This window comes from Clavelina lepadiformis, chromosome 8 (assembly GCF_947623445.1).
Source record: "Clavelina lepadiformis chromosome 8, kaClaLepa1.1, whole genome shotgun sequence".
Taxonomy (NCBI): Eukaryota; Metazoa; Chordata; class Ascidiacea; order Aplousobranchia; family Clavelinidae; genus Clavelina; species Clavelina lepadiformis.
The window spans coordinates 16317271-16341516 of NC_135247.1; the positions used below are offsets into that span (position 1 = coordinate 16317271).

At 38.5% G+C, this 24246-nt stretch overlaps 3 protein-coding genes across 8 annotated transcripts in view; all 3 read right to left on the minus strand.

Moving 5' to 3' along the window:
- LOC143469466 (uncharacterized) overlaps positions 1-12453 on the minus strand; it is a 34455-nt gene extending 22002 nt beyond the window's left edge. Inside the window, exons 1-4 of one of the 5 annotated variants that reach the window (XM_076967164.1) lie at positions 12306-12453; positions 12134-12203; positions 10840-10964; positions 7807-7885 (exon numbers count right to left, since the gene is read on the minus strand). In XM_076967164.1, the coding sequence (XP_076823279.1) occupies positions 7807-7885; positions 10840-10964; positions 12134-12173 (244 nt within the window). In that variant the 5' untranslated portion in view covers positions 12174-12203; positions 12306-12453. Of the gene's footprint in view, positions 1-631; positions 846-2604; positions 3180-7806; positions 7886-8058; positions 8337-10839; positions 10965-12133; positions 12204-12305 lie in introns of those variants that run through there. The other 4 variants (XM_076967165.1, XM_076967161.1, XM_076967162.1 and 1 more) reach the window with 4 other exon arrangements.
- Positions 12454-14485: 2032 nt separating this feature from the next.
- Positions 14486-18985, minus strand: LOC143469468 (SH3 domain-binding protein 5-like). The gene is made up of 7 exons (XM_076967171.1): positions 18706-18985; positions 17376-17504; positions 17085-17246; positions 16800-16973; positions 16125-16347; positions 15819-15917; positions 14486-15722 (listed from the first exon to the last, which is right to left on the minus strand). Exons 1-7 carry the CDS (start codon positions 18799-18801, stop codon positions 15340-15342), a joined length of 1266 nt encoding a protein of 421 aa, XP_076823286.1. The 5' UTR covers positions 18802-18985; the 3' UTR covers positions 14486-15339.
- A 1728-nt stretch (positions 18986-20713) lies between these two features.
- LOC143468671 (low-density lipoprotein receptor-related protein 2-like) overlaps positions 20714-24246 on the minus strand; it is a 32000-nt gene continuing 28467 nt past the window's right edge. Inside the window, exons 93-100 of one of the 2 annotated variants that reach the window (XM_076966004.1) lie at positions 24046-24128; positions 23761-23937; positions 23422-23638; positions 23251-23327; positions 23051-23141; positions 22812-22956; positions 22419-22460; positions 20714-22339 (exon numbers count right to left, since the gene is read on the minus strand). In XM_076966004.1, the coding sequence (XP_076822119.1) occupies positions 22184-22339; positions 22419-22460; positions 22812-22956; positions 23051-23141; positions 23251-23327; positions 23422-23638; positions 23761-23937; positions 24046-24128 (988 nt within the window). In that variant the 3' untranslated portion in view covers positions 20714-22183. The remainder of the gene's footprint in view (positions 22340-22418; positions 22461-22811; positions 22957-23050; positions 23142-23250; positions 23328-23421; positions 23639-23760; positions 23938-24045; positions 24129-24246) is intronic. The other variant, XM_076966005.1, reaches the window with a different exon arrangement.

The window sequence follows — 24246 nt, forward strand, 5'->3', positions numbered from 1 at the left end:
GGCATCCCGTCTGTCATCACAGAACAAAAACCGCAGGATTTGTAATGTCAGAACGAAACATATGGTCAGTAATAACGCGGTTTTTTTCCAAACCGAAGTGAACGAAATGTCACTGTCAATTCCAGCAGGCCGCAGTGTTTTATTGCATTCTTTTCACCAAACAACAAGCTATAGGTTTGAATGAACTTGTTTGTTCGTTTCTTAAGGTTGAGTCAACCACCGTGTCAAGCCATATCAGATACAAGATAGCGGCAAAAGCAAGGTTAAGGTCGTGTTGACATACGTATGGTTAGATAATTTGCATTGATAAATCCCACTACAAACACCCCACTCTATAAACACATCAGTTCAATCTCTTTTAGGGCACCGTCATGCGGCAGACAAATTCCACGCCCACTGACCACTCGCGATTAGCAGCAACAAAGAGTTACTGATGCACTTATTTCAATGACTTCGAGCTGAGTCTGCAGAACTGAACGTAGGCATATGTATGCTTATATATAGTAAAGGTACAGGGCAAACTACAAGGTTATGACACCTTCAAGACAAGAGTTACGCCAGGGTTATTACAAAACTGCTTTGAGCCTCAGATCAAAGGCTGTCGAGGAACATTGCAAGATCCTAAACTTACCGGCATTGTGTTCCCGAACTTCTGCATATTGATCCAAATCACGAAAATCAGCGACGGACACAATCCTTTGTATTCTTCGAAACGCCCTTTCACCGAAAGTTGTCGCTCGTCTACGTGACTGCTTCGGCGATACCGGCGTGTCGACCGGTTCATAGTCCATGTTGAAATTTTACATTAAATTTCAATGCCCTAACAACGCTCTATGTTGCCTGTGTAACAGGTTCATAAGATATTTATAAGGCAATTCGAAATTTAGCGACTGCTTACAGAAAGACAAGTGCTTTTTGGAACCGTCGCAGAGCTCGACTCAAATGATCTTAAAAACAAGTGAACAAAGAACACCACAATTACAGACGATTAGCTTGATGGACTGGACAAGCAATACGAGTCGCAACTAAATCACGAATATATGACGAAAAATGTCACCACACTTTGGCTTTAATATCACCAAATCGTGTCTGCTTAAAACCCTACTAACGGATAAAATGTAAACCTTTGGGACAAAAATAAACCAGACTAAAAAATGATTTTATACGGCGCTGACTGCGTTCTTAGAAAAGCTACTTGTGTCAGCTTTACAACTCCTAACACATCAGCACATACTGCTTTTGTAACCCAAGTTCACACTCACAGTCTAAATTGACAGTCATAACAGTCGAGCAAAGCTAAACGCTTTCTCTTTCTTAAACCATCACCATTAATGTGCCGCCTGCCGCACTGAACAAAACCACCAAGTTAACACGCGCGCGTTAACCTTATACCAGCGCATGATTAAATGACGGCTCTCGGCTAATTCCAGATGTAATATAAGTAACGTTAACACGCGAGCTTTGAGCGCGCGGCGTCAGCGGAAAACATCATTCTGACGTCATATTAATGCCACATTTAACCTACGCCAGCCATGTTCGAGCGTTATTTTTGATTTGGCAGGGATATGTGCTATAGGTACCGGCCAATACACAACTTAACATGTACCACGCACTTCGTGACATGCTGAGCAGTTTCTTGTACGTAGCAAGCTGTATTGGCCATAAGAAATCCCATCACAATGTCCAAGCGCAGATTGCTGTTTTTGTTACACAAATGCAGGACAAAGCCGAAACGGATGTTCCGGTATCTTGTGCCTTGCCTGAACTGTTTTTAGGCGGTGACGTTTCTAATGAATAGGCGGGGGCTGTCACAGTGGGCTGTAAAGAACTGCTGCTATTATGCCAAAATACCCAACAAGTTTTTAATGTATCAGCAATTAACGGAAAGACTCCGTCAAAACCCCGTTGAATAACCTTGAACGAGTTTGTTGAATAAGTTTTAAAAACTCTCCAATTTAGAAGTGGAAGTTTCGGCGTGTAGGTAAGTTGTCTCAAAAACTCAAATCGACTGTAAAGATTACAGCTTTAAACAACCATACAAGACAGCTGCCATGAGCAAGGGATAAAGACATTACACATACATTAAGTCATCGTTCAATTCAGAGAAGCGCTGTCTGAAACGCTTAAGCGGACAAAGAAGAACAGTTCAACAATATCATAAGCTCTGGACGTGACATACTTGCTCACACAAAAATATTGATGTGCTTACATTGTCCAAAATATTAAGGAGCCGAAAAGGAACATATTCCCACAAAAATCATCGGACACAATTGTAGGGCTGAATTCAAACAACCACACTAATACTAGAACCATCGAATTACAGAAAATTGGGACAAAATACAACAGGCTGGCTTAACGTTTCCGTTCTGTATCATCTTTACTCACAAATTAATTGTTCGGTTGAAGACAGACGACATATGGCCTTTTCGTGACCTACGACTGTAGAAAAACTATAAGCTAGGTTTCGATAAGAGCTTGGCGCTTATACCAAGAAACAGCCATTACACATTTTGTATGCCAAATAGGCAATTAAAATTTGAGAAAACAAAGCTTGATGCGGTTGTGGTATACTGCCCGGCGTACGGAATATTCAAATCTACAAACCTTTCCTTCTGCTAGGTTGATTATTGTCGTCTTCTTCGATGACGTAGCGGTACGTGGACTTCGGACGTCTGCCCGCCCCACACAACAAACAAGCGGACGGTCTGGATATCAAACGACGGAGGGAGCTCGTTTGTTTGTCTTCCGTGCGCAGTTTAACCTTGACTTCTATTGGAGGAATTTCGGATGATTTCGTGCGTTTTACCAAGGGTTGTATGTTCTCGGCGATAAGGACTTCCTTTAAAACGTCCGGATCCGGTGACATTTTTGATTCGGAGTGGGTATTTCGTTTCTCTAGGGTCTTTGAGGAAGATTGAGTCGGAAGACTCGTGTCACTCTTCAAGGAGTGTTTCATGATCCAACAAAAAAGTCCGGCTATCAGTGAGAAGGTTTTATGAAGAAGATCAGTAAGAGCGCACGATCTCTCCTGCACCACCACCATCACACAGAGGACGACGAAGCATCCAAAAAGAGTGAGAGATCAATTGGAGAATTAACTTTCAGATAGAGTAACATCGACTTTCTTTTGCTCAAGATTTGAGCTTAATACACACTTAATCAAAAACACTTAAAACCAAACCTGAGGAAAAATCACTCAGAACCGTTACGCGTAGAGCCGTAAGAACTGATATCACGTTTTTTGTACTACGCAAACAAACAGTACGTTATATCAGACAATGAAGTACAAACGGATAAGTGTCAGTAAAACCTTTCACAAAATGCACTTCTCAATTAATTTCGCTTAATTTTCTCGTCGGTGCATAGCGCTGACCGCCTGTCCAGCTACCGAAATGTCAAGCATTTCCAGCCCAGAAACTATGAGCACGTTACAAAATTGAGTCATCTCACGGGACTACCTCGTTCCAACTTCTAACGACAATCTAAAATCTAAATCAATCAGACGCTTGTCCGTTAAACAACGGCAAACAAATATAAAAGTCTGAGTATGACAAGCACACGTCAAATCGTCAATACAGGTTTTTTGCGTTCTGCGCCAAGCCTAAACTCTTCGGAAATTCCAAAAGCTTGCACCCGTAAAAACATAGCAGGCACTGAAAAGAACACAAGTTTGTAAGCAGGAAGGCGATGAACGCTCACAAAATGCACCTGCGCTAGTGTTTGTATTGCGTGGCGTGGCTTGCCGTCATGTAGCCGAGATAAAGAGTCCATCTCACCGGTTATTTTAGCAGCTCGTAAAACGATGGAAAATAGACGCTTCTTAAAAGGTGTGTCAACAAACGTTTAACTAATCATTAACCTAGTTATGGCGCGTAGCATTGTATACTCGGAGGCGCAATCGTATCTAAACAGCGTTGAAACAACGACCCTTAAACAAACAGACCGTGGGGCTATCATGAACAACTACTGTACTTTTACATTGTTTCGTTCTACCATAAATATATACTCTCACACTGTTCCCAAGCAATCAATAATTCAGCACGCAATGCCTTCACAATGCTGGGATCTGCTTCGAAAAACTACAGCATCTGCGTCGACTTCGCACTTTTACGGGCGGTATGACATGTTACAGCTTTTTTTTATCACGTACTGTATGCAAATGTGCTTATTTCGGCAAGAAAAAAATACAGTGAAATTGAATTTTTCTGGTTTAAGTCGTGAAAAACACTTTACTCGGTTCGAGTTTGCAATATCACGCCGCGCCTTACCATATTGGCCTATTGCTGTGGCATTTAACAACGCAAGTGCAGTGTTTATGGCCGCATAATGAGCCGCCAAATTAAACAGTTTGTTTTATCGACGGAAACTAGTTAACTAATCAAATGGAAGCTTTTGCCTTTTTGCTTTGCTCTTATCAAATTTTACTTTCACTGCTCAGGCGATAAGATAGGGTTGACAATAAAAAACAAGGCTATGGGGTCCCTATCTGGCGTTTAGATAACGCCGGCTGTTATGGCACCAATTGATACCTTAAGAAAGTTGATATCCATTAAATGAATAAGAACCAAGCACATTTTCTGCTTCACTCTGCGTAAAAAATAGAATAGAGGCGTTCTACAACCGCGTGTAGCGATATCACAAATCGATTGTATTTCTGGACCACAACCAGTTCCGATTAAAACAATACATTTCTGCCAACGTTAAACATAATCACGTCTAAACGATATGATAACCTATACGTCATGTTTGCCGCACCGGTATAAAAACGCAGTAAACTTTCTCTAGATGTAATCATACATCTCCAGAACAACTGTCAAAATCGAATAAACCAAACGTGCCTGGAGTCATTAACTCGCGCGCTGTCTATTTTTGATTCTGCTGACTGCATGTTTTTATACCTGTCGCAAATCGACTCGACACGTTGCTGTGACAGGGCAAAGGGACCAGGGTTCACAAACGCGGGTAAACATGTCTAATTGGGAAAACAGTTTTCTTTCCGGCTACACACACCCTTTCTCCCACGGTACATCTGCAACAAATAGCTATCGCCCAGCGCAGGTTTGAAACTTCACTGAGCGAGGCGCGGAAAATCAGCGCGCACTTGAAAATCGCACGAGCCACTAAGACCTCTGTTTTGACTGACGATCCCAACACACTTGAAGCGCTTTCCAGTCATCCAATGACGTAATATATGTGCTAAACGCGTGACGTCAGACAAAACAATCATTAACTTAGCACTGTGGTTTTGGGTCTATTGTGAACTCCATCGACGCCTTCTGCCGAATGTACAGAGGAAGGTGGGTCGTGGCGGTAGTTACCAGTGTGCCCTACGACAACGGTGCAAGGAAAAACCGAAGGGGTTAACCGCGAGTCTAATAAGACGGATTGTGATAAAGGATAAATTTGGCTCACTGCACACTCGTGACCAGCTGTAATGCCGCTAACACATGCCGTCTTCGTTACTCCAAGCTCCGAAGCCGCTAATACCTTTTCGTACGGGCAAAGCGCTGACAGTCGTATCAAATATTAACAGTTAAATATAGTAGAATAAAATTATGTTTCAGAGCTGTCGATTCTCTGAAGCAAAATATCTTGGTAAACACCATTCACACCTCAACATCTCTGGGTCTTTTGCAAAACGCACAGCAAAAAGACTCGCTCGTTCTCGCGAGTGATTGACACGGCATTTCTCTGAAATGTACAACAAGGCTACTCCACGTCAGGAAATAGACCACACCAGATCGTGCTTTAGTAAATGCTGTTCATTGATTTAATTTTACTGATCGAACACGACTCATTAATCTTGCAAACAAACAAGTGACGTCAATCGAAAGAAATTTTACCAGCGTCAAAGCAGGCGAAAGAGCGCCTTTGCACAACGAGAAAATCGCCGGACAGTTTAAAAGATCATACGGAGCATACTCCGGAAACGATGTTTTAGCTCAGATATCGTAGCATGATACAGGCACGTCTGTGGTAGTTTATAAAAAGAATTGCTGACTGCCGTTCCGGGATAGAAGCATCTTACATCTTTAGCATCGAAACTACACAGGGATACATGTGATGGTGAAACTTCCTGGATGCGCTTCCGTTTATCTCAAGTTAGCAACGAATTTTTGTATTGTTATTCCTAAACGCTTCAACAACGAGCGGAGTCAGCAGGGACTTCTACAGACTTGAAGTAAAACTAGCCTAAAGTGCAGGCGAAACTCAACAACACACTATAATGGAACGCGTGATTCACGCGTTCGGTTACCGGCTAAATAATTTATAACAAAGACGTATACGGGAACATTATTGTTTCCCTATAACAGTTCAATGGCTGCGTGAAACCGACCTTGTGCTGAGATGAAGTCTTTGGCTAATTACTGCGCTATCGGATACAGTCAATTTCCCATTGCTGCAGAACAGGGACTAGCTGTAGGAATTTTGGTTAATGGACACGAATGTTATGCAATATACCAGCAACATGAAACGGTTTCTTCACTGTGCCCTGCATAGAAGTGTCACCAAAACATGTAAGAAAGAAGCCGGATTTTATTGAATGGATAAACGAAGTAACTCGCTAAGTAGTTTCGTATCCATTATTTGTACTTCAAACGAGATATTCATCAGTTACCTGTTGGCAGAGGGTATTCTGAACGATTCCAGGTCAATTCAACATGCGGACGATTCAACCTGCAAGGCGACTAAACCTAGGACGACCCAACCGACGACCGTAGGTTAAATCGTCCGTGGGTTGAATTAACTGACCACTATTCCGAACAGATGCAAATAGCGACTATGAGAAAGAGTTGTCCCTGCTAACGACAGCTCTGTTTAAACGAAAAAAATCTATACTAAAGTTTTCAAGGACACCACTAAAACAACAGCAAAAGGGCGGACAAAATTGCTGTAAAAACTGAAAATAAAATGTCAGAATCAATGTTTGCCAACAGAACGGACAACCTTAAACTCAGAATTGAATTGCCAAAAAAGTAATATCTGACGATCCGCATAGTGGCGCAAGTAGGCAAAGTCATGACAGCATACAGACAAGCCATGAGAAATGACAAACGTAAAGGCGGAACAACGTGACCAAATATCAATCAGGTGCTGTGGTATTTTCTGACCCCAATAACGTGTTAGGGAAGGTAGTTTCGGTTCCCCAACTGGCGGTGTTTGATGTTGGTAATATCGACCGGAAAATGTGAAACATAAACATCCGCGCAATGGTTCGCACATCGTAGGGTTGGAAAATCCCAATATACCAGAAAATGTGTTACGCTGCTGTAGATGGAAACGGTTATTTGAACCTAAACAGGTTGTGCGTAGCCAGCCAAAGCTCCTTAGTAACAAGGCATGGCACAATATCTGCCAGTGAACGTAAAACCAAAGGCACTATGTTGAGCACCGCATGTTAACGTCACCATAACATGGCGGTCACACGACAATTACGCCATATTAGGCACGTCTAAACCGTCAGTTTGATTGGCTAATCCTAAAAATAATTTATCGATAATCCGCCATTAGTGGCGCGGCCACGCGCCGACCGTCAAGAAGTACCAGGAAAAACGACTGAAGACAAATAAACAAACAAGCCCAATTAACAAAGCCGGAACGAGACATCTACGTCACGTTGTTTCATTAACTAAGACGGAAACAGAATACGGCGTATTCACTCTACGTCAGCTATTCGTCATAGCTTATACCGGTAGCAGTATTGTGACTTGCTTCCATAAGCGTTATTCGATATAAATCTTGCCCTCACTTCGTTCTGCTTAATGAATAAGCGACTTAACAAAAAAATTAACTTTCTAAACTCACCAGAACAGGTCGAATGTTCAAAGGACACGTAGCGGAATACGTCGTCTTCAGGCTTCATGTCCGGATCTTCGCTGAAAAACTGAAAACAAAAACTTGATGTAGGATGCTAAACAAAAGCATTATTAGCATATAAGCAGCAATTAGCTAGCAAGCTTAGGCTCGATTAAGCTAACGCTTGTATACAAAAACAGCATTAGGGGAAGTTGCAAACAAGGTCGTAACGACGTCCATACATCAAACATGAAATTTAACCTTTCTAAATCGCTTTTGTAATTTGTACAGCCGGGCCGAGTCTCCGGCCGATTTCCCTCCTGAAAACGTATTCCTGCGAGGTGCCGGATCCCAGCTGTGTACAGAAGTCGACTCGCTTCGCAGGTCGATCTTCTCCGGGCATGTTTTCGTCCTTGTACGAAACATTTTTTGGAAAAGAGCTTAATGCGAATCCTACTATATCCGGAAACGGAATTGCGCCTGGATACTCACATATACCACTGCCTTCATAACTAAGCCAGACATCGTTACTGCGTAAAAAATACCTTTCGTTACTGTGTGCGGTACATGGAATGGCAGACTACTGGGGTAGGGCCTGTCAATAGCTCATTGCAAGCATTCCTAGGGCAATTTCTGACCCTCAACACTGCACGGGCTTAACAGGGTTTCCTTCTACAACTAGACTATAGTACAAGTGAAACAGTCAACTGCTTATAAATGAGAAAAACACACCGGCAGGAAGACGTGCTCTTCTATTCCTATTGTTAACCTATCACAGCTACTGCTAGTTGGTGATGTTTTTGCACTTGCTTACGCAGCTTTTATCTTGATAAATTAACATTAGCCCATCGGATTGTCTTGTCTTCAGCCTTGGACGAATAAAACTTCTTTACTCAGCAGAAAACGTGGGTCACTGACTTCTATTACAACTAAATACTCGTCCTTGATCTTAAATTATTCCCATCGGACTTCCACGCCACAAGAACCACAACAAACCATTTCTGAGGCCGCGTTTCTGGCGTAGAAAAGTATAAGCAAGTGCGAAATCACGTGATCACTTTAGCCTTTTCCTTTCTATAGCCTGTTGTGTGTTCCCTCGCGTCTCATGTGCATGTAATCTTGCCACTCCAACCTTCACGTAACCTGCTTGTCAACAAACTGCTGACTTATTAAATACCGCCGCAACTTTTCTATGGAAGCTGGCTAGTAGTTGATTATTTGATTGTCGCTTCCTGTCCCTGTCTATGCCTTATTATGCTACTGAAGCTTTTAAAGGGGATTTACAATCATTTCGACATACTAGGTCTGCGGAAATACACTGTTTACTATTAAGCGTTCATGAATGAAATCCGCTACTGTAGGTAAATTCACACATACAACGCTTCCGGGACAGATCAATACGCACTTCTCGAAGATGTTTTATGCTTATGCAAACAAATTCGTAATATAATAAACGTCTCATAAGAAAAGGCGTGCTTGGCTTGCTACTGCGTTGCTTTATCAAATCGAAATAAACGTGACTAGGACGCATACGGCACAATCTTATTCGACCGATCATATGCAAGCCACGTGATTTGATTCGATCTCGATGAAATCTGTAAGACCAGCAAACGCAAAGGATTTGTTAAGCCTGGTCGTAAAATTGCTGCATAACCTGTCTAAATCCACGAAAGCCGCGGCAATAAAAGCCAATCATCTGGTTTCGCTTTCCATAAACAGATTAAAAACAATGGAGGTTAGGCATTGGGAGCCACCGGCAAAACCTGACAGACAATGGTAGGAAAAGGGGCATTTCGTCGCAACTCTTATGTAAATTCCTGGTCGGCAGTAGTGGGGGTGTCATGCGGAAACGGGAGGAATAGAATTATAGAAAATGGTTCCGTATGTATCTACAGGCAGTTTATATGAGGAAGCGAGCTGTGCGTTTGTATGCGTGGGCATCCTACTGGGCTCAGCTGTGCAACATGACACCTTACTCGATGAAGTCTCGATTGAACGCAGACCAAGCTTGTCCTGTAGGATAATGCACACTAAGTAACAAAGAAAAACAAGAAACCAACCGCGAGAAAGCTTGGAGGGAACCAACGGCTACAACCAGACACAATTATACAAAACCCGAGCGGCTTCTTGACAAAGGACACGAGAAGCTAACAAAGAAGCGATGCACATCACTTTTATGAATTTTACTATTGTGAGCGTGCGTCTAATAGGGCTGATAACAAAAGGATATCTATCGTGCATAATGAGTGGTCGAAACTGTCCAAAAGTTGGGAATAGGCATACTCCTGCGCATGGTTTAGGTTTGCAAGACTTAACAAAACTATGTCCCTGTTGCTTAGCAGCACATTGGATCAATGGACATTTTTCTAATACTTGATTGGGCAAACATTAGCGATGGATTGTTACAAGTTGACATGGTGACTACGTTGATAAGAATTGACAATAATACTCATAACGGTACTAACGCAAGCATTTACAAGGCTTGATTGTAACGACTTAGTTTGAAAAGACGAAACATGAAATCGAATACGGCTTTGTTGTAGTTGTTTGCGACTAGGCTTTGGTCGATGTTTGCATTTTGCACCCTGTCGCAATGTATGATTCAAAACAAGTTGTCAAGCATATATCTTTCTCTACTAATCCTCTGTCCTCAAGTAAATAATCCCACCATCGTGAAACCGCTAACAGCGTTTAACATCGGTCAAAATGCTATAACAGCTGCAAAAATGAGATTGCGAAATAGGATGCTTCTAACGGTTCTAACCAAAATGATTTAAAACCAAATTTCATGTCCTTTCTACAAGAGGTAAAACCGATTGGTTTTGCGAGCGGACGATGATAATTCAGAGTTTTTGATCGGCAACTTCGCATCTTAAAACGTTCCTAAATGCGCAGGTATGAATGCGCGTTTTGATACAAAGGTAGACACCATAGATACAACACATGCATGAAATGTGAATGCATGCGGCCGCGGATATTATTATATGAAACCGGGAAATATCGGTCAACCAAAATGGTCTAGCACAACACGTATCCACCTACCGGCTGTATCAAATCAGCATCAACGATGTAAAGCTTTTGTTCCACCAGAAGGCAATACTTCGCATTCCAAGTGCCGGACGCTTGTTGGCCGCAAGACATCTGATGACTTGGTAAGCCCTGGATATCTAAATATAACCAATATGATCAGCCATGGAATCGTTTTTTTTTGTCTTCTTGTTTAAAAAGCGACAAATAGGACTGAAAGAAAACTGGTACTAATTGAAGGTGGACAGTTAAAGGCCCAAACGTTTTCTTAGAATTGCACGGGAACAGGATTCTGCCTACAGGACGTATAAAATTGTGACGATGTCAAAACGAGTTAGGATGTTTGGAATTCGTTTTGTCGCACAAGGTTAGGGATTGGATTGAATCAATTTACGAGTATCGCTGTAAATGGGTTTGTTTTTAACGTTCTAAAACGAATCGAATTGCTTGGGTATGACATATTGCAACAGCGTATGTCTACAACAAAATAAATTCACAATCCTGCCACAGACTTAATGCGTCATACATTTTTAATGTGGTTTCCTTGCAATAGTATAAACAATTTTAGCCGAAAAGACAAAAACAGACCATAATTAAAAGTAAAAACACATCGTTGCAAAAGTTTGTTGTGGAGAAGTATGAAGTCATTTAAACAAAACAAAAAATAACACAGCGGGCCGTCGCAAAAACGTAAGCTAACAGATATTTGACGTTTCTATCTGTGGGTGAGAGAGAGCAGACCAATCTGGGCTACAGGCGAGCTTTGCCATGGTATATTAAGCGATTGTAAGCTGGTTTAGTAACGGATGACTGACACCGAGAAATAGTGACCAAGAAGGTACATTTTGTTGAGTGTAATTTTTTTTATTTTCTTTGCAGTGCTTAAATACTAGCCTATACTTGAAGCCAATGTAAAAAAATCTCAACACTTTGATATTAAAACACGTTTTGTAATAAATAGAAACGAAGTGACAAATACAATTGCCTATCATGGCCCATCCATCTCATTGCTCAGGCAATATGTGCCCAATTGCCTCCTGCTTTGTTTCCTGACCCCAGTCACATGTATTAGTTTAACTATTTTGGTCAATATCTGGACCGACAAGTTGAATTTCTATAGCTTTATTTCCAAATTAAGAATTCTGTTCAGTTTTTAACATAAGCGTGTTAAGGAATGTTAAACATTAACCGTCCTTTGAATGTAATTGTTATAATTGTTCTCAAATTTATAATGCAACATTTTACAAAGTGAAGTGTAATTCACCATTACAAGTGTTAATTATGGTAACCTTAAATAACAACTACTCACATGCTGTTAACCATCCATGGTGGGTAATTGCAGAAGCCATAATAAGAAGACATTAATTGAGGTGGAAATGCTAAAAAACAAAACTTTGTAATAACGTGTTGCAGATTTCTGTCATTAATGTTTTTTTTTTAAATGAACAAGTAAAATTAAACAATCAACTTTCCTTCAATACCTTTAAGCCTGGTGGAGTTAAACCTTTTTATTTCTGGTTCAGTTCTTGATTAGCAGGTTTATCTAAGCATCACCAAATATTCAGTTTATTGGAACAATTCTTGTCCTTGTATGATCAAAGAATTATATATCACAAGTTCTGGTAATGTCTGTGCCACAAGATTAAAAACAATGTAAATATATGTACACTACTTAAATAATTTACTTACATCACTACAAGAAAAATACTACAAAGGTACATCATTTAAAAAATATGCATAAAACATTTGCACACATTTGAATGAAATATGAGCAAACATAAAATAGGAAAACCTTCCTACAAACTAAACCTTAGATATGGTCACTTATTTGAAAGAAGTTTACAGCCGATAGATTTTTAGCAACAAAATAGAGAAACTAAAATTCAGGTTGGAGACAACATTTAAATATTTTCAGCTATTCAGAAGACTAGCAGCTATTTCAGCCACAACAAGTAACATTTCAAAGCTTTAAGAAACATCTATCCATTTGAACCATCAGTTAAATATGATAGAGGAAGCAAAACATGTAAAAAATGCAACAGATGGTCTGACATAACATATACTGTTAAAAAAAACAGAAATGCTAGTGCTTTCAAAGAAATTTGACTTGAAATGCACTGGCGCATATATATGCCTATATATTTGTACACTTTAATTTTGTTTAAAAGTTAAAATAACTTGCAACGTGTAATTATGTAGCCTATTAGACAGATCACACATACCAAGAACATTTACCACCATCTGACCATACTGTCACAGCTTTCATGAATAAAGTAGTATCAAACAGTATGTGTGGACTCAGTAGGGCTAAATAATGAAAAACAACATGAAACATTTTGACATAAACAGATAGATGGAAAGATTCACATTCTCTCACATTCTACTGTATTCTATGTAACAATGATTACGCAACCATTCTGGCACGCAACTAAGAATCTGCTATTCTACATGATAAACTGTGCACTTTCACAATGGTGTTTTTTTTCCATTCATTATATTCCAGCAGACCAAACACAACATGTTTACACAACAAAGTTTGATATTTGCCGCATAAACTTTTATTGTCCTTTGCTTAGCTAGCCAAGGTCTGCAGGTGTTATTAACGTCTGTTTATACCTAGACTCTGACTGCATCACTGCAATAACCAAATTGCTAACGTTCAGTTTTCATTGTAATCGCACTATCTCTGATATTCTACTATTAAACATCTGGCTCCTACACATTCCGACCGGTCAAGTACCATAGCATCTTATTCTATTTAATAATAAATCAATACAGTCCCAAAAAAATATTACGTAAAATCTCTAGAAAAATTGGTCCACAAACTTGTTTTGTAATAGCCTTTATAAAATATATCACTGCGGTAAACATTAAAACACCGTACCGATTCATGTTCTTGTTTAGAAGATAATCTAAGCGCAAAAACACACCTGCTCGCTACTGTAGCTTAAGCCTTGTTGAACGGAACCCATTATTACCAAGCAACCGCCAGCTTTGGTGATTGATTTCTGCGTAGCTCGCGTCCTTGGACATCTTGCGGTTGCTTTATCTTTAAAATAAATCCCCCATACAGCAACCTTTACAGCAACACGGGTTGTATTCATAGATATTATATAAACACAATGTTTATATAATATCTATGGTTTTACCACATCAAGATTAAACTTGTTAGATCAACGATATAAAGAAGAATATTTTTTATATCGTTGGTTAGATCAACTGAAAAGTTTTGTAAGCGCCTATTTTGAATGTTCTGTCAAATAGTTTGAAACATTTTTGATACAATGATCTACAGCAGCCAACCTTACTTAACAAATTAGAAATTTTTCACTTTGCAAAGCTACAAAAATATTTCAAGTACCATAGATTTCCGAATTTGGTTTGGAAGCTGTAAGAATCTTTGGGTTAAATTTACTTATTTTGTTTCAATAAAAAGTGTCCTGAAATATACTCAATTCAGCAATTAGGATACATTTCTTTTGTCTAGACACAATTCGTGGCGGTATTTACGTTGGCTATATTGCCTTACAACAGCTTGTCAGCCTCCGGTATTTCAATAGAAGATGACCAAGCAACGAGTTCAGTAGAGGCTTACTTGCCCCACCTTGCGGATGTCTGTTTTCTGTCTCTAGCGGTCATTTAAAGTAACACTATCGCAAGACAAGGTTCACTTTTTGATCGTTGATCAACGTTCAAGTCTGTGGAAAAATCGGGAAAAAAACATGAAAAAACGGGTTGTCGCCAATAATTACGAGAAATTATCATAATCGGAAAACAAAGATTGCAATTCCAGAAAGGAAAGTAACAAAGGCTAACAACATGTAATTTCCCAAAAATGGAAATAATTTTGAGAGTGCGAAATGTCAATATACTTGATATTGTAAAGCACAGAAAATATTTTGCTTACAGATACACATTAAATCCAATTCACCAGATGCTTGTAAAAAACATAGTAAACTTAATGGTATATTGCACAACTATGTGAATGTGTGTTGAACACAGTTAAATATTAACCACAGACACAGACAAGTATTGTATTCAGTTGTTATGAATACAACTATGAGTGCATGTGATGTTGTATAAAATTCATTCTACCAGGCAAGGAAAAACAACCAAGAATTTAATATAACAGAAAACGGACAAAACATTTAAGGAGCGTAGGGAAGCTTTATTACAAACCTGCATATAGTGCTCTCAGCATCATAGATTCAAATCGTGCACTAAGGCAAATGACGTCATTAAGCAGAATGCTTCAAAGAGCAGCAGGATATTCGTACATAAAGATTTCCTACTGCTTCCAGTGACACTACAGTAGCATTGTTATGGTGATAGTAACATATAATATCTAGGGCAAGTTGCAACACTAACATACATACAACAAAATACGTCTGCAAAACTATGCAATTGAAATCACGCTATTCCTCAAAAGTAAAAAGTGTAGCTAGTGGTTTATGCAAAGAAACAAGTAAGAACAAATAGGTAAAACGTTTTTTCTACAGCTGTAAAATGAATTGACTATGACGTGGACACCTCTCCTAGACCAGCAATTGTTAACAAGACCTCTCCACTGTAAGCCTTGTGAGAAGTGGGGCCGATAACACTGGTAGATTTGGTAGATGTCATTTTAGAATTGTTTGAACTAGACTTATATTTTTGCAATAAACCATTCAACGTTTTACTGCTAGTAGACTGGGTTTCAGATGTATTATCAACCAAATTTTCCTGGCTTTGATTTGGTTGTTTTAAATCCCTCTCTTCGTTCTTCATATTGGTCTCTTTATTTTCTATAGACTTGCTAGAAATATTTAGCATTACAGCGGGACTGGCAGATCGTTCCTTCATGACTATTCCGCTGTTTGAGGATGTTAAGCTTCCACCAGAATTACACGATAAAGTGTCTGTTGAATAACTAAGTTGTTAGAACGTGATGAAAGAATGATCACTCAGTAACAAACAAATAACAAATAAAACATTGTAGAAAATTAGATATATACCTAGGCTTGTCGATTTCAAAATTCCATCTAAGTGGTCAATTGAATCCACTTTCCGCAGATCACTCAAAACAGTTCTAATGCTAATATCATCCCCAAAGCCTTTGTAGTAAAATGTGATCAATTAAATAAGTGTTAAAAATCTACAGAATTTATGGTAAACTACCAAGTATATAACAAAATGACAGCATGTTTAATGTGTGATCACTACCGGGTTTAATATAAATGCATCAACAAAAAACACAGTGTTTCTAGCATCAGCCTTTATTGCATAGGTCACGCCACATAACGTAAGCCTGCTGTTATTACCACTTTCTGAAGAGCATTCATTGATTTCAATTGTTGGAACACTTTCAGCACCAACACCGTCTCCACGTTCACCAAGCATCATTATCTGCTGATGCTGGGATATTGTATCACGAGTTTCGTGGATTGAGTCACTGATTTCCTCCAAATTATGAAGAGTATTTGAGTATAACGTCTTTGCCTTCTGTAGGTCAGCTTCCTGTTGTTTGACTGCTTCACTGATATCCTAGCACATGGACAATGCACATAACGTGACTATTATATCAACTTAACTTGATATTTGATACAAAAAGTAGCTTTACAGGTTCAGCAAAATGCTTTAATAGTGAACAATTTTACCAATTTTGGATAATTTAAAGTAATAAAGTAACTTAATGGATCCTATTAGCTTAGTCTTTAAGTCCATCCCAGTGCCAGTATACATCCAATTAAAACTTTAGAAAACAATTTTTGTTATTTTTTTTAATATTATTTTTAGAAAAAATTCTTAAAGGGATTTCTCTTTATATTATAAGCTGATTTCAATCCGACTATATGATGCATAGTCAGCGGCATTTCTTAATAAAAAAAGTTTATAGTTCAGCAAATAAAGGCAACTGGGAAGGTTGGATGGAGGCTGGTAAACAATTCAAGTAGCTTATTAACTACATATACTGTAATGAGCTCTGCTGTGCTAACCTCCAGTGCTTTCTGAGTGTGTTGTTTGGTTTCAAAATACGGTCTTGATTTTTGTATGCAGGACTTGAGTTTCTTTTCAAATTTTTTCACAGTCTTTTCAGCTTGTTTAAAGGCATCAGCTTTCTTTTTGTGCTCTGTTTCACTGCTGTATCGTTCCACTTCAGCTTCATTAACCTAAAAAGATTTCATTGCATCATTTCTGAATGGGTTAAAAGTGATTAATCTATCCGTGGACTCGATCACATGAATCATAGTGTTAGGTACATTGTGATAATTCAATCACACCTTTATGGTGGCATGATTCAGCATTTCAGGCCATGCACTATCACGAGTGTTGCAATCTTTGAACATTCCCTGTTCAGCAACTGAAACCATTTCCCGAGCAGCATTATGCATGCTAACGGCACGCTCAAAGCTTAAAGCTGCCTGCTGTGTTTCTTGCAGAGCCTAAACAAAACAACACATTCAAGTTGTATAATTTGTAAAAATTAGCATTAAAACAAAATGCAGGCCCAAAATAAATTTTCTGTTCAAAAGTAATGAGTGTTTGAAATATGGTGGCAATAGTATACCAACCTCCTTTGCTATTCTCCTGGCTTCATAGTATGGGCGAGCTTTTGCAACACAGTCACCTAACTTACGAGAAAGTTGATTCAACTGTTGCGTTGACTCAACCAACGTTGAACGATATTGGTGTCGCTTTTTCTGCAAAGTGATAAATATAAATAATTAATAATAATAATTCTATGTAGACGAAGTTAATACCATAAATTCTGATATTTTTAGTGACAAATATATCTGTAAGTAACAAAAAGAATTCACACAGTTTTAAATAAACTTGTTTCAGTGCCACTCTGTTTCCAACATTGAACTTGATTATTTGCATGGTACGCCCCATACTATATATAATAACAGTCCCAAACTTCACACAAAATACACAGCAAATATAACTACTTCTTGTATCACCATGTATTAAATAACAAGTAACTTGTAAACTAAAAACAGCTCATACCAATTAAAGCAAAACAAATTTACTGACTATTATATCCAAAATACGCAAAGAAATCAAGATAATTAAGAACAAAAAACACACAAAAATATCAAGAAAGTAGCAGCACGAAAGTATGAAACTGTGACAACAGTTGTGAATCATTTGCCGACTTTGGTTTTGCAGTAGAATGTTTAAGTAAAATATTTCATTGTTTGTTTGACATAACAGTATCGTCAATGTTTCATGCATATTTTTATGGACATTTTAATCAAAATAATTTCTAGATTAATACTTCCCAGCCTTGATAAAATTGTAGTTATGTCGTAGTTAGACCTGAAAGTGACACTTTACAAACCTTACTCCAAGATTAATAGTCAATGGTCAACACTTACTAGGTTTATCATATTACAAAACCAAAAACTTTATACGAAAGATTTATGGTATTTAAAGGCAAAACGTTTTCAAATTTGAAGTTTTGAATAGAATATACAGATCTACAGACAGATAGGCCTAGAACAATTGAAGTAGCCTTAGCAATTCTGCATGCCTAAGATCTCAGCATGGGGTCTAGTATACAAGTGCACAACCACAGGATGCCTTTGTACACTAGACTCCAGCTATTCGAATTGTGATGTCATCTGGTTGTGTACTTGTATACTATACCCTCAGCATGTCCTGAAATGAAATCCAGAATAACAAAAACGTTCTTTTCATGCACCATTTAAAGAATCACTTTATTAATTGCTATTTGTTAAGACACACAACTCTGTCAGATTACTGACGTAAGCTATAGCCTAGCCTACTTTCTATTCTACTGAGATATAACAAAAGAAAAAGAAGACTAGAAACAAATTCCAGCCTTGTAATAAAAATGCAACATAGGGTTAAATGTAACACCTATCTGCATATACTTACATTTAAGTCATTTTCGAGTTGATTTATCTTTTCACTGGTTGAATTTAAACACTCCAATTCATCTTTTATACGCGGGTCAATAGTCTCATCTTCCATGTCTGCAAGATCATCACAACCTTTGCTAGGCTATCTATTGATTAAGGAACATTGTGTCTTTAACACACGAGATATCTACAGAAAACTTCCTTGCCCCAAGCGACGCTGGGAAATTACAGAGTTGGTGCCCAGGAACAAAAAATCTATTTATGGAAAGTGTTTGTTTTGATTCTCTGAAGTATAAAAGCATTTCAGTCATGCTTCATGAATTACGTTTATAAACTAATATACTATGTATTCAAATATATATTAAAATCTTTATAATGTAACAGCAAATACTTTTTTTTATTTGTTTAAATAGAACAAATATTTCTTTTATTCTAATTTAAGAATGCTATGCTAAGTATACTTAAATGTTTTAATTTAACTTGAATGTAAAAACGAAAACCATGATTTAGGTCAATACATGAAATAATCTTTCTTTGCTAGTTATCTGTGCAAGTGAACTTTTATCGTTTTCGTAGTCTGGTTAGCTGCATTTATTTCCTTTCTCAGGTGTAATTTACTTCTGCGTTAAGACTAGGCTTACCATACGTCCCGTTTTAGCCGGGACAGTCTCGCTTTTAAAGGCTTTGTCCCGGCGTCCCGGTCAGTCAACTAAAAGTCCCGCTTTGGCATTTACTGAGCCAGCATTGCCCTACACTACACGAATATTAGCATGATGTGATTGGTGTGTTTAGCCAATTTGCTGAAAAGCAATAGGCTACTCGATGCGTGTTCTTGTTTCGTTGTGTTAAATGTGAAAGTAATTGTTACATCATTGTAGCGGGTAATTGGTCCTGTGGTGAGTTGATTGTTAGCGCATTCGCTTGTTCACTGTTCAGTAATAGTAGGCTAGGAGGAGGAGATGATCTTTTTGCAGTTAGGTTATTGAAAGAACTTATTTCGTACGGTTCCGGCACTTGTTTGCATTTTCTTCTGCAAAAACCATTTGAATGTGAAAGCCCTTATCACCTGCAAAATTAAAACTGACTTTTCCTGCTGTGATTTTTATGAGAAAATAAAGTCGAATAAAGACTTTTTGAAGAAAGTATTGTCTACAGAAAAGTATGATTGGACGATTATGTAAATTTACAAATGCTTGAACATTGTTTTGTTTCCTAGTAAAATCCTTTATTTTAGTTTTTCTTGTTGTCTTACTACTTCAGTTGTCCCTGACGATAGGAATCCAAAATAGTCTCATACTTCTAGTAAAATATGAACCACATTTGTCTGATAGGGCTCGTTGTTCTGAAGCGTCCCGCTTTTCAATCACAAAAATATGGTAAGCCTAGTTAAGACACTACTATTCGTTGTGTAGTTGCATAAAGCGTAATACTATAAACAATATAAACTCTACAAGTGCAAGTCTGCGTCTGCTCAATTTGGCTGAAGCTCGAAAGAATGGCAAGACAGAGAACATGATATATGAACACGAAATGGCTAAAGGTAAGATTTAACGTCTATTTAACAGCTACATATCTCCCTTCAGAAAGCAGTGCACTCAGTCCTTGGCATCATTACATATTTACTGCCAGAACAACAAATCAAAACATGCATAGATTATTCGAAAGTTAATAATTTAGGCCTATGTTTTCTCTCTCAACCACCATGTAGGCTATCAAAACATCAGGTAAATTTTTTTGTTAATTTGCTGAAATACAGTTAAAAAATGCAATCGCCACAATAGAAATGTATCTTTAACGGAACTAAATTTAAAATTTCAATGGCTAGTACCTACCGATAAAGAACTAAGGCAAATGTAAAGTTAAGTTAATTGTGGGGCAACTTGTAATAGATTACCACATTTTAAAGAAACCGTAACGTGCAATTATGTGGCTCTGAGCCTGAATTGATTGGTAGCTGAATGCTGAGTCATTTGTATAAGAAAACCTGTTTTTTATAACAAAACCTGATTTTCGTACGATTCTCGCCAAGGCATTGGCGTTTATTTCTGTTCGCATGCATCTAACAGTAATACTAATAGGCATATAGCTTATAAGAAGCATAAACTTTCTCTATTTATGTCGTTCAGACATTTAGGACCCTGAGGTCAGTGTTGTAATAACTCGAGTCACTTTTTTTTCATGACTTGACTTAATTTGAGGTAAATGTCCTATATTTGTATTATTTATTTTTCGCCCTTGACTGTGGGGAGCGAAAAGTATGGAGCTAACTTCCTTGTTGACTGGACAAATAAGAATACGCTTGCAAACAATCAACAAACGGGAAAAAGCAAGGCCGGATGGCATGAAACGTGCCCAAAGTAAATTACAGTGGTGCTAGAACGATGGAAGGTTAGCGCAGACATTAAACCCAAACGTGTTAAGTTTAGACAAAACTAAACGCTAACAGCGAAAAACACAAAGGAAAAACAGATGCCAATGGTAATAATTCCATTAATATGCACACTACGAAACGTTAAGGTCATGCTGCATTATGTGCACGAGGATGGTTGAAATAAAATCCGACCAAAAGAAACACCATCCGTGGGACTGGGGTCCCGTTTCTGTGGCCAGGTTGAAAACGATGATGAGGCTCTCAGGTGCACGGATACGTACGACGTAATACTTTGATGACTTGACTTTACTTGAGTCAGGTGATGATAGTTGTGACGGCAAAAAGTGAAATTTTAGGTAACAAAAATATACCTTTTTTTTAATGAATTACACTTTTCTGAAAGAAAGTCTCAACCAAACTAAGTCTGAGACAGCCATGACGTTGTGGTAATCATCGCAATGAGTAGTGTGACGTCAGAATTTTTTGAATTAAGAGCATTGACTTGTATTGGCTCGAGTCAGAAAAAAATTGACTAGGTTACAACTCTGCCTGTGGTTATATCTCTCAGTCCCCTTTCATAATTTACGTTATCCTCAAAGCTTGGTAATTTCGGTCACTTTTAAAACTATTCATTTTCTATTTGTCTACAGTGTAGACTCTACACTATATTAATAAAGCCCATCCTGAACTCATTATACGTATATTCGAGCGAGAACTAGTACTGGAATACATTAAGGCCAAAGATTAACAAATGGTAAGAAAGTTTTACTAAATTTAACTTACTCATTCAAATTCTCTATGATAGTAATGAGTAATCATGGATTAGTGGTTTAAAATTTCCCGCAAGTAGGCTAATTCGTGATTACGGCAAAATTGCTGGAAACCACCGAGTGCATTTCGATGACGCTTCTATTACAAGTGCCGTTTATCTTTGTCTTAAAATGACAGATAGGTCTAGGGCCTAGGCTGTATAGTTCTAAATTCTATATCAGGCATTATTTTCTGTCGTCGCTGGACAGGCATGCTTTATTGGAAGAAACATTATTAATACACAATCAATCACAGAATGAATTTCTAAAAACGAAAAGAAGAAATAGAAAATAGAAAACAAGATGAAACTGGGTTAGGCCATGGAGTCATCGTTAAAATCGTTTTTTACGAGATTCGTCACATCTTTTTGCGCTGCATAATAATTTTTGTTGGTGATTCCTCGTTGAGCTGGGTGTGTCGTCTCGCTGGTACCGACGACATCTTTGCTGGCAGACGCCTCAGATTTATCCTGCAAAAAGTAAAATTTTAAATGAAAATATCATCTATTACGAAATTACTGTATTAAACAAAAAGCAACGGCAACCTACCCCACAGACAGGGTTAGGAAAAGAATTGTTTACATCTTTCATCTACAAAACAGCGTTGAATATCGTATTAGTGTATATTTATGAGTCATGAACTTATGACCCATGACTGCATAATGTAGTCATTTTAACGGTTTCTGTTTGGCCGGTTTTAGTGCTTTTGGTTTCCGATTTGTCTAATCCTAATTAAGTTATTAAAATTCATCTTTCTTTTAGATGTAGTCCACCTATTCTTCGCAGAAATGGGCAACTTTTTTATTTTTGTTTGCGCCATTTCTTTATCACGACAAACTGAGTGGTGTGATTAGATTACCAACAAATGGCACGTCTATTAATTAGATTAGACTATGGCAGATGCTATAAATAAGCTTGTCTTTGCCACATAGCAATGATTACCTCAAGGACATCAGTCGAAGTTTCAACTTGATTGTTTTCAGCACGATAAGCAATCGGATTGTCGTATGAGAACTGTGACTGTTCCGTAGATTTGAAACAGTTTGTAGGGCATGGTACAGAGCAACTTATAGACGGCTTGCTGAGGCTACAAAAGTGCGGACGCATTTAAAAGTTGCACGTATCAGCATGGCTGAAGTTTATGACTGTGAGAGGACTTTTCAAATGTCCTTTACACTTACCCGCCGGTTTCCCTGCCTTTATGGACGACATAAGCGACAGCTAACAGCACCAGCACCAAGAGAATTACCGCTATTACAATACCGGCGATTGCTGCAAAGCAACAAAAGAATGTTGGAAAAAATTGGAAGAACCTAAAGCGGTCAATAAATAAACGACTAGATTTATAGTTAGTTTACCGGCCACTGTAAAAATATATTACCTCCACCACTTATGGAATTGGAAACAGGTTGCGCGCCTCCTTGATCGCAAATATCACCTCTGAACCCGGGGGCACACCTGACGTCAAACAAGCGGGGTAAAGCGAACATACGGTTCACAAATGTTGCAGTAATTTTTGTTTACCAATTGTAAGCAAGCAAAATCAACTTACACACAAGAAGGCAGCATGTTCTGGTCGTAGATACAAGTGGCACCATTTCTGCACTGGCACACAGGAGGCAACTGTTTTGCTGGTTCCAGGCTAGCGTCACATTCTCGAACATTGCCAGGTTTAAAGTTTGTTCCCTCAGGACAAGCGCAAGTATACGAGTTTGGACTTAGGAGACAAAGATGGCTGCATGCGCCTGGCTTGCAACCGGTAGTGGACACTAATATGGTGACAACATGGAGTTATATGAACCAACAGTTTAACTGCTTCACGAGTTAGCTCATAATAAAAACTATACGGATAAAGACGGTCTGTGTCAATTTTGATCGAAAACAACTTTACCATTGTCATATCGATAAGGGTTGAAAACCTTCACATCGTTCGGATGGACGAAGCCTTCCTGAACTAAAGTCATCACGCCGCGGCCGAATTTATCTTGTCGGTATATCGCTCCGTCGGCAGCGGATGTCCAATAGAGGCTGTTTTCAAATACTTCCACAGAAAGCGGATTACCTAGTCCTAAAACGTGTTAGGTGCGTGTTATGAATGTGATGCTGACTCTTTTTTTTAATCTTTTCAATGAGGATTTTCTGTGCATTAGGAGTTATTTTAGTAAAGCTTAATTACCTCCTCTTGTTACAATTTTCACATCTTTTCCGAAGGCGTTTGCAGAAACTATCATGTTAGCTTTCTCGTCGCATATGTAAAGCCTATTAATAGTAATGAAAGGTATTAGAAAGCAGTAACGATGACACCAACTCTTTCCAGTATGATTATTTGAACGAGGAAAGCTTTGCACATACAGGAAATGTTTCGTAGTCGATGAAG